The sequence below is a fragment of the Dinoponera quadriceps genome, unplaced genomic scaffold, assembly GCF_001313825.1.
Source record: "Dinoponera quadriceps isolate SergipeBrazil2010 unplaced genomic scaffold, ASM131382v1 scaffold1565, whole genome shotgun sequence".
Classification (NCBI taxonomy): domain Eukaryota; kingdom Metazoa; phylum Arthropoda; class Insecta; order Hymenoptera; family Formicidae; genus Dinoponera; species Dinoponera quadriceps.
The window spans coordinates 2693565-2707594 of NW_014556124.1; the positions used below are offsets into that span (position 1 = coordinate 2693565).

Below are 14030 nucleotides of genomic sequence, written 5' to 3' on the forward strand. Positions count from 1 at the left end.
GCGACACGTTTGCCGCGCGCGCGCAAAAACGTTCGCACAATCCGAGATTCCCGATAGTCGAAGGTGCGCTTTTCGAATTTCAGCTTTCTTCCGTTTTCGTTTCCTACTTTGCTCCTCTTCTTCCAGCCCGGTCACGAGACGACGACGCGATGTTCTCGTCTCTCCCTCTTCCTATGTGACATTTCTTTTTTGACGAACGCGCATATGCATATTTATGACGCTCCGTCCACTTCCGCTTTCGACGGCCGCCGATTAATTAATTAGCGATTCCTTCGCGATTGTACGAGGGGGAATTATTTAACGCTTCGCACTGAAAGAGAAATTGTAATTCTTTTCAACGCCCTTTTTTATGATTTTAACCAGAAAAGTGATAGTAGCAATATGCGTGTAAGATTATTGTTCTTACAGTAATTCTTACAGTAGTTCTCACAGTAGCTTCTTATACATTTATTTAATAGCTTCATATGCCGATTTTAATACTTTCCCGACAAATTAACATTTTTTAAAGGTCAGAATCAGATTCAGCAGCTCAAAAATTATAAAAAAAACGTACCGTTTTTATTTGCTATTCCGGGGGTAAAAATTAGTCCATTTTACCCATCGTCTTCAAGATCCGTGAGGATTGAAAGACTTTAATATAAGTATGCTAATAAGTTTTGTGTGAAGTTAAATATTTGTCCCCTCCCCCCGCCCGATTGAAATCCTGGTTATGATTATAGTTATAATATCAAGTATTTCACTCACAATGCGTGCCGATAAATCCGTCGTGCGGCGATACGCGCGCGTCAAGGCGACCCCTGCGCGTTCTCGGTCCCGGCTCGAGTTTCGAAAGTGAAAACGGTGTTTCAAAAGTGCACTACGTGGACCGCAATTATTACCAAGAGACGCGCGACACCTGCGAGTCGCGAGACGCGGTTCCTCCCGCTCGCGTGAGTAAATATGCACGACCGAAGATTAATGGCACACCGGACCAACGGTATAACGGGGGGGGGGGGGGGCTCGTTCGGGTTTAGAAAGTTCCCAAAGTNAGGCGTGTGTCGCACCTGCGAGTCAAACGTCGCTTCTTTGGTAGCACACTTCATCGGCGTTACATTGGCTCGACACTGATTATATTGACAAACATTTGGCCAATATAGCCCAATATGTAGCCATTATTGGTTGTTAACAAAATGTGAATGAATTGTCAATATTGCACAGCATAATTGTACCAATATTGAGCAAAAACTGAAATTCTAATTTTTATCAATGTTACAGATTATGATGCTAATATTTCGACGAGATTTTATTTTTTATTGGTATCTATGACACATAGTAAAAATTGTCTTAAAATTGGTCCTTGTTAAAATTTTCATGTTTGATTTTTAACGTATTCGTATGTTAATTTAACATATTATGTTTATGTCATTTAAATATTCTATATTCAATATGCAATATTCTATACTGGGTGAATATTCAACATGTATATTTTAATATTAAAATAACACATTTTATACTTCAGTGTCGATGACATATTATGGATATTTAATTGTGTGGTAATTTTTGACATAATATTTTGTATTACGTTTCCACAGATTCACCTTGCGTTAAATTAACACAAAATTTTTTGCAAATTGTTTGCAACATATAAAATGTGTTAAATTTAACACAACATTTTTTACTGTATATTTTTCATACATATAGCATTTTACATGACGTCTTTTTGACGTCCTAAAACGTCTAAAATGAGATAGTGAAACGTTTTAAAAATATCTCTTTGATAAATTAATGAGATGTCCTAGGAATTTCACGCTTCGATAATGTCTTAGACATCTTTCAGGCCTCATAATGTTTTCTGAAGCTGTTCATTTATCCTTTTCACTAATAATCTACTATATTAATTGAAAATGAAACATCTGTATATTAGGCCAATATTCGAAATTCAATATTGGCTATAAAATGCAAGGCGTCTACTTTACTTTACAAGCACGAGCCAATATTGGATCCCAATTTGCGGCTAACATTGCTCCAATAAACTGTGCTACCACACTGGAAAAAAAAATTGCTACCTTCAAGTAAATATTTACCAAGGAGTACTGGAATAGTTGATTTTATTTCGGTTAAGTAAATATTACTTGAATGTGGCACTTTTTCCTCCAGTATGCCGCATTCAAGTAATATTTATTTAATCCCAACAAGGTGAACTACTACAATACTCTTTAGTAAATTTATTTGGACGCAGCAATTTTTTTCTTTTCAGTGTAGGGTTCATGAGCTGATGCAAACGTAAAGCGGGAATTCGGGCATTCGAGCGCGACCGAATTTCTTTTCAATTCGGCTACTGTATCGCGCGAACAATAGGCTTTGTAAAAAGAGAAAAAAGCTTTATGAATATCGCCTTGTCGCGCCTACGCCGCTTGAGTTCGGGCCTGAGCAAATATAGACACTCCCGGCTCCTTTCTTCTCGAGGAATTAGCGGCTGTTTCGACCGGGCGAAAACCAGAGGCGCGGAACACGAGGCTTTACAATGCGGCGATCGCGCGGTTTTATTATGTGTAAATTATCGGACAATTCAGTCGGCCTGTTTCAATGCGCTCTGCCCGAGTCTCCGTTCCAAGCGTTTTTCTCTTACGGTAAGACCGTCGCAACACTTCAAATCGGGCTCGGCGCGTGGAAAATATACATAATTTGATAATTCCGCTCTTGCAGCTTTGCAGATGATCCCCGCCGATGTCATCCTCGGTCGGTATTGCCTTCTTCTTCTTCCTCGGGTGTGGTGTAACTTTCCTCACACAAATGTCAGAGGATCAGCTCCGCTTTTTTCCTCCCGCTCTCTCTTTTTCTCTTTCTCTCTCTCTCTCTCTCTATCTCTGTCTCTTCTGTTTACACACGCGAGAGCGATCAACGCGCGCCTGCGAGAGGAATCCGCTTCTTTTCACCCGCGGCCCACGTGGGTTGTCGAGTTTTACGGTTGACAGTAACCGTCGGCGAGCTCTCCTACAGCGCGCTTTACGACGCAGCGAAAATGGATTTTCTCCGTAGCGAAAACGCGCGTGCGAGAAACGCGAGTAGCCGATAGCTTCTCGATATACCGGGGGTGAAAGTTCAATTTCAAGTCTCTCGCGATCGCTGGGTAGCTCGTGACCTTTATCGGGGCGTAGCTGGTTCTCGTTCCCGGCATTCCATCCCGGATTAGATTACGATTGCTCCGTTACCGATTTCCGTATGAAGAAATCGGCGGGTCGTGCCGGCGGTCCGGCCGCTCGCGAGATGACCGCTTCGCCGCTTCGATAATGAACGAGCCGGGGCGGACGAGTTTCGATGCCTGATACGCCTTTCACGTTACTCACCCGTCGTCGCATATCATTATGAAAATGAGGGGAAATGCATGGGCCGTCCGTGGAAGCGTAATGACCGGGGGGACCGGCCGCGAATCGATCGTCGTCATCGCGTCGCGTAATCGCCGGAGACGTCGTGGGCGGCTTGTAATTGCCAGGCGTGGCGGGCCCGATGACGACGACGTGATTATTATTAATGGATCGAGCGTGCAACAAGTCAGCCGGCTGCTGACATGCGCGAAATAACGTCGCGGGCACATCGATTACTCGCTCCAAGTCGCAATTCCCGTCTTGGAAGCCGCGTTAACAGATACTACGATTTACACGGAAACGAGGAACCTCGTAACGAGATTCGCGCGTGCTCGCCGGCGCGGTGTTTGCGCTTCTTTTCGATTTCGTAATTGAACGCGCGTAACGCGTGTCTCAAAGCGTTTCTGTAAGCCGCTGCGAGAATGCCGACGCTGGAATGCTGTGAAACTGATGGTAGTTTGAGAGAGAATGAGAGAGAGAGAGAGAGAGAGAGAGAAAATCGATGAGAGTCCCAGTCAAACGTATGAACGGGAGATCTCGAAGGGGTTAAGCAGCCACGAGAGCACTCGTCGCGCGTTCCCAGTTTCCGATCAACCCGCTGCAGGACGTAACAAAGCTCCGAGCGAGCCATCCACCGAGTTTCTCTCCACTTAAATACCAAAGTTTATTCCCAAGAGCTCCGTGCGTACGCGGCCTGTTCGCGTGCGTAATTAAAGATACGCGCTTCTAATTGCATTCGGGTTCAAGAGGAACATAATGGAGTCCCCGCCGAGTTCTCGCACTTATCTTTCCCTTCCTTGATCGGTAACTCGCCTTCCCCCTCGCCACGACGATTTATCATCCCGCTGTGATTTACGCGTGATTCCCCGCGAAACGCATCTTCAATAAAGATAAGGGAGAAGCATCGAGGCTGTGGGAAATAGACATATCCATGTTTCTCGATTATGAAATAGCGAATTCTGTTAAACGGTACATGAACTTTGTCTACTGCGTGCAGTAGGTGAAGCTGAAGCAGCAGTTTCTGTTCGCAAGCGCGTTTGGTTATTAGTTGTTAATAGCGTTAACTGATTCTTCGACGTTCCCTCGAGGTATTTTTCTTGTAAATTTTTAAATGGCATATCAGGAATATATAATTTATTGGACAATATTATTTTATAGTGTAAGTCTTGAAGTTTTTATAAATCATTGTGAATCTTTTATCCTCTGAATTATGCGGGAAAGATTAGGGTTAAGTTGTTCCATGAACCGACATACCTGAATTTATTGATTTTTCAATCGACATACCTGAATGGATAATATTTTGGGGTCTACTTTCTTGAAGCGTCATTTCTCCAATTTCTTAAAAATATTTATTTGACAAATATGCAATAATTTTCGAAAAATTACAATGTATTTTATGTATTTTGGTGGAGAAATGTTGCCGCTTTGCATTTATGCGCAAGAAAAAAGATTTCTATGGATTTGATAAAATTTCTTTAATTGAAGTAAGTTTGTCTGTTGAAATACAACAAACAAACGAATGTTTGATTCAACAAACAGGATTGTTTAGTTCTTCAAATGATAAATATCTCTACACCAAACAGCATATTTCTTCTCTATTTTCATTTAAACATTACAATCTATAAATTAGCATAACAAGCTATAAATTATTTGAAAGAAATTTCATTATGTTAGAAAAATATTAAAGAGCTTCTTTATTTCAGTGAAACAATATTTAATATATAACGAAATAATTTTTCTTATAGAAAACGAAATACTGTATTTATTCGAAATAATACTGTCTTTTCTATCAAACAATATGGTTTATTTTTATAAGATAACATTTTCACTCAAACAAAATGATATTTGACATTAAATTCTATTGTTAAACAAACCCAAGTCAAAGAAAGCACGTACATTAAATCCAAAGTAAGCTTTTTCTCTGTGTGTACATAAATTTAACTATAAATTAAATAAATAAATTATAAATAAACCTAATAATTCTACTCTTTCAATCGGGTTTTAGATCCCGAAAAATTAAATGGTCCTGATATTTCTTCTCTGATAATATAACCGGCGGTTCATAACGAGATCAGCAAGTCAAGATATATGCGAGATTCGGCGCGCGGATTTGTCAAAAATATTGTAGAGGAAAGTAAGAGGGAGGGAAGGATTTTTCTTCCTTATTCACGTCTCCGTGGTTCGATTCATGAATACCCTCTCGCGTTCAGCCCGAAGCGTTTCCGTGAAATTCTCGTGTCGAGAAGCGCCGTGCTAAACGATTTAAGCGTTGTATTATTATTCCTCTCGGCGGACTCTCGGAACACTTGGCAGAGAAATCGGCTAATAAGGAACAGTTTAAGGTCCGTCGAGAGCTCATTACACTCGTCGCGTACTGTTCCCGACTTTCCGAGGATGCGCTCTCGCGAGAAACGCGGCTTTTAATTATGCAGGCGCGTGTCACCCCGGCGCGTCGCCAGGCGTGTACACGTAATTACGTAAAAACATGTGAGCCATTGCGGTCCATCGTGCGGCTCGGTCGGCTCGAAAGCCGACGTGGATACGTGTTTACTGTGTTTTTAGGAGGAGAAAATCGCCTACGGCCCCTTGAATCTTCCATACGTAACGGTAAACTCTCATCGGGGAATAGACGACCGAGGACGGATGAGCGGCTTTCAGTCTCTCTCTCTCTTTCTCTCTCTCTCTCTCTCTCTTTCTGTATCTGTCTCGTCTTTTCAGTCTCGCTCGAATCAATATGGTAAAACCAATCGTAAATGTCTCATTCAAAATACTCCGTGTCGTCGATCCCCGTCGCGTTTATAGATCGGCCCGGTGCTTCACCCATTTGCGATCAGCCGCATATATAACTAAAAGATTCACTGCAACGGCGGTCCGGCTCGCTTCCTTAACGACCTCCCGAGAAAACGAGATTTTATAATCCGAATTTAACTTTCTCCCAGTTTCGAGGTTAATTCCGTCGGAGAATTACTTCCCCCTACTTTATCAATAATTTATTCATTAGATTAGAACAAACGCCGAGATCAGAAAACGTGTCGAGTTTCCTTTCTCTCTTCTTTTCTTTTTTTTTCTTTCATTCACGGTCGTAAACTTAACTATGTCCGGGATAATCGGGTGTGTAGAACTTCGGCCGAGGTAGGGAGACTCGCCTGAGCAAACCGATTAAAAAAAAAAGGATTTGTCTCGCGCGATTTCCAATTTCGCCAGCCCAAACAAGATTCATTGATGTTCTTCAAACAACGCGACTGTTTGAGAAAGATGTCTTCGTTCTTTCGACATCTCTTCGACGTTTCACCGGTCTTCTTCGGTATTTCAAACGTATCTCATACTGTTCCTTAATTACACGCTCGTCGCAACGCGAAGGATACCGAAACGCGCAATGATAGAGGATAAGGAGGATGGTGTTATGCTCCTTCCCTCTCCATTTACATTTAGTATAATAACTTTGTTAATAATCAATATTTTTAATTGAAAACTTAATTAATTAATTAATTGGTTTTAATTAATTAATCAAAGCCAAAGTGTTGTTCTATCGATTTTAGGCTCAGAGTTATGTAATATTTTTTATTTAGGGTGTTATTTATAAAAATGGCCTCCACTAAAATAGATTAACCTTGAAAATGTTTCGAAATGTTCGAAAGTAAAAATGCGTTATAACAAATATCAGCCATTGTGTATTGGCATATTAGCGCTATTGCGCAACGGTGGGCTACTAAACAAATAATTCTATAAATAATCATTAGAATTCGTCACTTAATGGAAATATTAAAAGGGGAAAGTATAATACTTACTATAAGTGCCATAATAACACCTACTCCTCTAAAATTACGATTTGGTTTGCGCAGTAAAATAACAATACGTCTGAAAACGCATCGCATCTTCGCAGGTATATATAACGATTTTACTCGCGGGGGCGTGCTGCAGCCCGGCGAGGTCTCAGCAGACCGAGACCTCAGCCAAAGCCCTCGAGGTCTCGCCCGCGCCGGTGAAGCTCGACAAGAACCTGCGGCAAGCGCTGCTGAAGGCGCTGACGGATCTGGAGACCGAGTCCGTGGAGCAGCGTAAGGACGAGGAGGGGAAGTCGCTCGTGGAGATGTCCTTCAGCGACATGGTGAAGAAGAACATCGACGCGATACAAAAGACCACCTTCTCGTTCGACGATTTCCCGGGTGACGATGAGACGCCCAGCGAGGAGAAGCTGCAGAACTCGAGTTTCGTCGGCCTGAAGAAGTACGCCTCTCCCTCGGGCTCGTCGGCGATGACGATCGAGAAGGCGAGCCTCGACGACGCCAGGAGCTTCCACGTGCACAACGTGGTGGTACCGGATAAGAAGCCGGCCACGTATGCGCCGCGAGCCGAGTCCAAGATGGATCCGGCGGAGCCGAGAAGCATGAAGACCTCCTTTGCGAGCTCGCTCTCGGCGAACAAGGTCATCGAGAGCATCACGCTGAAGCCGATCATTCAGGTGTCGGAGAGCCTGGTGCAGAGCGCCAGCGGCGGCATCACGAACGCCAACTCGTTGATCGTGCCGAAACCGACCGCGTCTAGTCCGACGGTTCCACCTACGAACATCACCTCTTCATCGTTCGAGTCGAAGAGGGAGAAACCTCTAACGGAGGAAGTGAAGATATTCCAGGCGCCCTTGGTGGCGGCTTTCACCGTGCAACAAGACGAGCAGGGTGTGCCGAAGAGCGTCGTGCCGATCTACCGGCATACAGGCGATGGCCAGGCTCTGACTCTGCAGGAGCAGCTGGATTTCAAGCAGAAGCTGCTGGAGCAACAGTTGGCGGAGCTGCAGCAACAGCAGATCCAACAGACGCAGTTCTTGGTGCGGCAGCGTCAGCTGTACGAGCAGCAGCTCATTCAAAAACAGCAGCAACAGCAGCAGCAGCAACAACAGCTGTACTTCCAAGAACAGGCGAGGATCAAGCAGCTGGAGGAGCAGGCGAAGATCAAGCAGCTGGAGGAGCAGAGGCTCTATCGTCTGCACCAGCAGCAACATCTGTTCCCGGTGCAGAAGCCGCACATCTTCGAGCAGACGAACGCGCTCGCTCTTCATCAACACGTGGCGGAGCCCACCGTTCACCTTCAGCCGAGCGTGGCTCTGGAAGTTCCCAATGCCGTGGCGCCGCCATTGTTCCGCACGACGAGCTATCAGGAACAGCTACACTACCAACAGCTCCGTCAGCCTCCGTTGCCTCAGCAGCAGCTGCAGCGGCTGCAGCAGAGCTTCGGCTCCTTCTCGAACGATTTCCAGCCACCCGTAGCTCCGGCCTCTCGATTCAACCGGCAGGAGGCCTTCAACGCGGTCGGCAACTTCGGCTTCAATCCGGAGAAGCAGCCACCGCCGTCCAGGAACACGTTCACCTTCAACGCGCCGCAGAGGTATCCCAGCACGTTCGTTTACAATCCCTACGTGCAGTTCCGGCAAGTCACTCCGGCGAGACCGCAGACGCCCGCCAAGCAGATTCAGCGTCTGCTCTATCAGTCGGGAGTGGCCGGCGAGTTGGGCAACGTTCAGGGCACGGGCGGTCACGAGGACCTCAACATCGTGTCGAAGGTACTGGCGCTGAACGTGGGCGCGTTACCCAACAAGAACTATCAGCAGTTCAGCACGAGTAACCGCGGCAAGCTGGCGTGAACGTTGGACGGACCGGCGTACCGATGTAAGACTTGGACGAGTCGTGTAAATCGCTACAGGACGATATTAGCAAGGTGAAATCGAGCTCTCTCTCTCTCTCTCTCTCTCTCTCTCTCTCTCTCTCTCTCTCCCTCTATATATATATATGGTGTGTGTGTGTGTGTGTGCGTACGTACCTCTTTCTATTTCTCTATTCTTCCGATTCTCCCGTCCCTCTCTCTCTCTCTCTCTCTCTCTGCTCTTGCTTCATTCGTCTCTCTCATCCTTCCTGTCTCGACGTACTCCTCACGCGGGTATAATATCTCGCGGCCTCAGCACCTACAAAAACAGCAAAGTTCACATTGATATATATCACTGCCTTAATGAAATACTGAAAGATCCTCCAGCGCGCATGTTTCCAGATTTCTTGATAATTTATACAAAATAGATTTCACCAGGTGATACAATTCTGAGACAACGATGAAATTGGCACACCGTAACATCTCAGTAAGCAATACGTTAGCAGTCTGACGACAGATCGAGCATGACCTGTCGACAGATCCATAGTCGTCATGTGTCTGCAACCTGCTGTTGTTCTATCAACAGAGCGTGCGGGAAAAATCTGACAGTAGATTGACAGCAAAAAGCGAGCAGGATCTGCAGTATGTTTTATTTAAATACATTGGAAACGACAGACGCCGAGGCGAAATTTTAGTCCTACATTAAGTTTATTTAATTTTACATTAAATCTTCAAATGAAAAAAAAAAATTGAAATAACTTCCCATTTTTAGCATCAAAGGAGCACTAATAATGCTCCTTTGATGCCACAGAGAGAATTTAAACCTTCCGAAGGAAAATGTTTAATTCTACCTTAAGTCTTCAAGTGAAAAAAATGTGAATAATTTTCTGTTTGTAGCATCAAAGAAAGCACGATGGAAGATGGTTGAAGATTTAATATAGAACTAAATGGACTTAACGTAGAACTGAAATTTCGACTCGGGATCCTGCCCAATTTCTGCTGTTAGTTAGGCATCATATCTACCATCAGATCCTATTGTGTTTCCGCCAACAAACTGCTTACAGAATTTGCAGCAGACACTGCGAAAAATCTGCTTTTGCAATTTTGGTTATCTGATATTTCAGCGTTAAATAAAATGAAGACAGCTCGAATGTTTTTTAGACCGCACGTTCTCATTGGAGAAACGAGAAAGCTGGACATTGAAAATATTCATTCCCGAGTCTGGCTTCTCGCTTCGAGATGTTTCGATATTAAATTGAAGCAGAACGCATGTGTTAAGCATATGTAACGGAGTCGTGTTATTCAACAGCCGCTGGGTGGGCGCTTTTCGAAACGACGCGTCGTGTCCAAGCAGAACAAAAAGTCATATAAAAATTAAAATGATATCAAGATGATGTCAAAAAGTAATCATTTAAAGAAAATCAAAGTGATGTTATTTAATACCTTAAACAGAATGTTGATAATTTGACTTTTTCGTAACTGCGTTATGATTTCTCAATGACTTCCTTATCTATGGAACATTGTAGAACGCCCTTAAGTCCTCCACTCGCAATTTATTTTTTCTAAAGCTGCGCTCCGATATTCAATACCAGTATTGAAAATTTATAGTTCACGTTAAATGTACTATAGATTTTTAATATTGGCAGTGAATATCGGAAAGACTAAAAATATGCAACTATTCCTTACAAATAAATTCCTATTACAAGAAGGTTCTAATTGTTGTATTTAGAATTGCAGTATTTTAATTTCAATTTGTAATTTTAATTAGCTATATATAAACAAAATCGTTTATAATTACAATAAATAGAAGATCGTTTGCGCGAACAATTTTACATACAGCTACCAACATGCGCAACTTATGTGTATTGAAGAAACAGTTTACCCGGAGAGAATTAAATCTGTAAATTCTGAAGTGTCGTGATTTCATTAATTTCATGACAAAAAATGACCTTTGTCGTCATTTTGGTGTTATTATGACTTTTTGCTCCTGCTTGAAACGATCAGATAAATATCGCGAATACCTAACGACGATCAATAACAGACGGCTAAGATCCCACGGATGTTACGTCTCGCGGAGGTGAGTGAGAGTTCTTTCACAAGCGTGATGCGTGTCAATCGCTGACTGCACGGCTAAGTAGGATTTATTCGAGACGCGACGCGCGCACAAACTCCAGCTGTAGCCGTGTGCCTGTCGCCGTCGTCTGTCTCTTCGCCGGCGAGAATACACTCGCTCGCCTCGAAAAGATAAACAAAAGCTGCACCCAGCGAACTAGTTGAACGACTTACGACATCGATCGTGCGTACCAACGTGCCGACCAGCGACCAACTTCCGCGGCTTCTCGCGCGCCTCCGAGAGGTAGCACGCGCGAGATAGCACGATGACTCGGTAAGTTCAGCGATGCCGTGACGGGCAGAGTAACCTTGAATACCAGCGGCAAGAGTGAAATCGAAGATCGCGTGGACGATCGCCCTCGGCGAGTTACATCGCCGGACGAAGCTTCGCGTCCTGCGCGCCGGTCTCTTCCGTATCGGCGTGAGACCGAAATCGCGGTGGCGATTCCGCTCGCGAACGGGAGAGCGGTCGCTCCTTAACGAGGCACTTAATGACATTAATTACGATTGTGCGTTGCCTTAAACAAGAAATCGTCGGTGGTAGACGACGGCCCGCCCCACCCGTCTACCTTGCCTTACCTACCTACCTGCCCGAGCTCGGGATTACGCAAGCTTGACTCGCTTGCGACACAGGCGAGCACTGTACATAACTGTGTTACGACCACAGCACCGCTTCCTCTTTATCCCTTTTCGATCCCTCCCCCGCACTACGTTCTCACCCACTAACTCACACATTACTCTCGGTACAGCGTTCGCGATGGGCGCCGTCGCCCCGGCTTCGTCGGTCGATAAATCGTAGGAACATGCTCGACCATGCAAGGGAAAGCACGTTTGATCGTTACCCGGGGAATAAAGGATCATATATGAAATTTGCCCATATGTGACTATGTACAATCATATATGTTAACTAGGAGAAAATACTGTTGTTTACAAATTACATGCGGATACGATCGAAGTAAATGCTTCTGGCAGCACATTATATCGACATTTAATTAAATGATATCGTTTTTTATAGACATTTACGATCGTATATGTAACCATGTATATGGGCAAAATTCGTATATGATTTTACACAATTATATATAATCCTGTACGATCATTTTTTCCCGGGTAACGAAAGGAAGAAGAAAATGGAGGAAAAAGATGAAGAAGAAGGAGAAAGGAAAATCGTAATCTTTGAATAACCGTAGCGATAAGTTTATGTTTAACAGGGAGAATTGGTACGGTGACATTCGCGCGATGAGGAAGAGAAGGCGTAACACGAGGATTCGAGCCGATCGAAAGTCTCGCCGGAGTCTCTCACGTTAGTTGTACACACACGCGTTCTACTTGGGTTTCGCTGTCGCGTCGCGACGGAAAATATTCCGAAGGAAAACCCCCCGTCGGGGGAAAACACGCTTCAGCTATGACAGCGAGTATTAACTATTTATCTAAGTCCGCACGAGCGCTGCTGTTACCGGTAGGAGAGTCGAGCGCGTCTCTTTGACGAGCTCGGAAATCGTCTCTCCGGATGGACGAGGACTCGACCGAGCGGAATTGCGACTTTCGGAACATCCTGAATATTAATTCGAATTAATATTAAGTTTGCAGATATATTAGCGAAATTCTTAATATTAATTCAAGCCCCGATAAATATATATATATATATATATATATATATTTCCCTGGCAAAATTTCGAAAGTGAAACCCGGTGGCATCACACGTAGAAAGGAAAACAATGGTGGACGTAACATCTGTAAATTTGCCAAACAGCCTCTTGAGTTTCGTCATTATACGACTCTGCTTGATTTTGTCCGTCCATCTGTAATCTAATCGTTTCTATTTTGCGTAAGGTATTGCGTAAGTGCCGAGTTCCAAGTTCGTCAAAGCCCGCCGACGACTGGCTACCGCTGATTAGCACGCTTTACGACATAGCCTGTTGTACTGTGTACTCGAGTTAGCCTTAACACACGGAGAGCTCGGCGGGGTCAGAGGTCTCGCAGAAGTCGTGCATCGTGCCGCACACCGGGGGATTGAAAACACTTCTTCGACTGTAAATAAACTTTCCCCGGCCGGGTACCGACATACAATGTACCACGCGGCGAGGCGAGGAGAAGCGCGCGCACGCGAGAGGAGAGGAGGGAAAATACGCGGACGCGCGGGAGACATATCTCGCGTGTATATGCACGGTGTGTACCTCCTGTGTGTCCTCAATTTCACAAACGTTTGGCACAGATCCGTGATTTCTCCCGGCGGACGAATCGACGAATCTCGCGGACGGCAGGAACGTCGGTATCTCGCTTCCTTCGTTTCGCGAGTTTCGGCAAACTCGTCGATGTTAATCGCGATTATCGGGGACGTTGATTAGACCGTCGAGCCGATGAACGAGTTGTCAGGTCCGCGGAAACAATCGATGATTGATACACCGATTAAGAACGTTTCACTTTCGGGAAGGAAGATTTTCTAAACTCGCGTTAGTAGACGGAAAAAAAATTAGTCTTAAATCAAGAATAGATGTTCTCATATGCAAGCAGAAATATCATAATCTTCTTAGGATACTTTTAGTCTTGATTCGATTGAATTTATATTGATGCAAGTATTACTTATACTCAACTCTAGGTTAAGAATCTTCTAAGTATATTATAATATTGCTTATTTATGAGAATATCTATTCTTGATTTAGGATTAATTTTTTTCCGTGCAGTGATATTGTCATTAATTCTCAAATAACAAGGTTTATACGGGTCGAGTCCGACCCGTAGATGCATTTCGTGGATTTCCAATTAATTTTTTCGACTGGGCACTTTTTATTCTGACAATTAGTTAGAAAAGATTGAAAAGTAAATGAAATATACCGCAATATATATGAAATACTTGAAATACGACGCTTTACGAGTGTGTTCGCGGAAGCGTTAGAATATGTATCCGGTCGATCTTGTTATCTGAGAATCAATGAG

General features: G+C 44.0%; 1 protein-coding gene across 1 annotated transcript; it reads left to right on the forward strand.

The window, feature by feature from the left end:
• The first annotated feature begins 6078 nt into the window (after positions 1 to 6078).
• LOC106746656 (putative mediator of RNA polymerase II transcription subunit 26) lies at positions 6079 to 9081 on the forward strand. Its single transcript, XM_014623452.1, has 2 exons — positions 6079 to 6093; positions 7228 to 9081. The coding sequence occupies exons 1-2, from the start codon at positions 6079 to 6081 to the stop codon at positions 8980 to 8982; spliced, it is 1770 nt and encodes a 589-aa protein (XP_014478938.1). The 3' UTR covers positions 8983 to 9081.
• The last annotated feature ends 4949 nt before the right edge of the window (positions 9082 to 14030 follow it).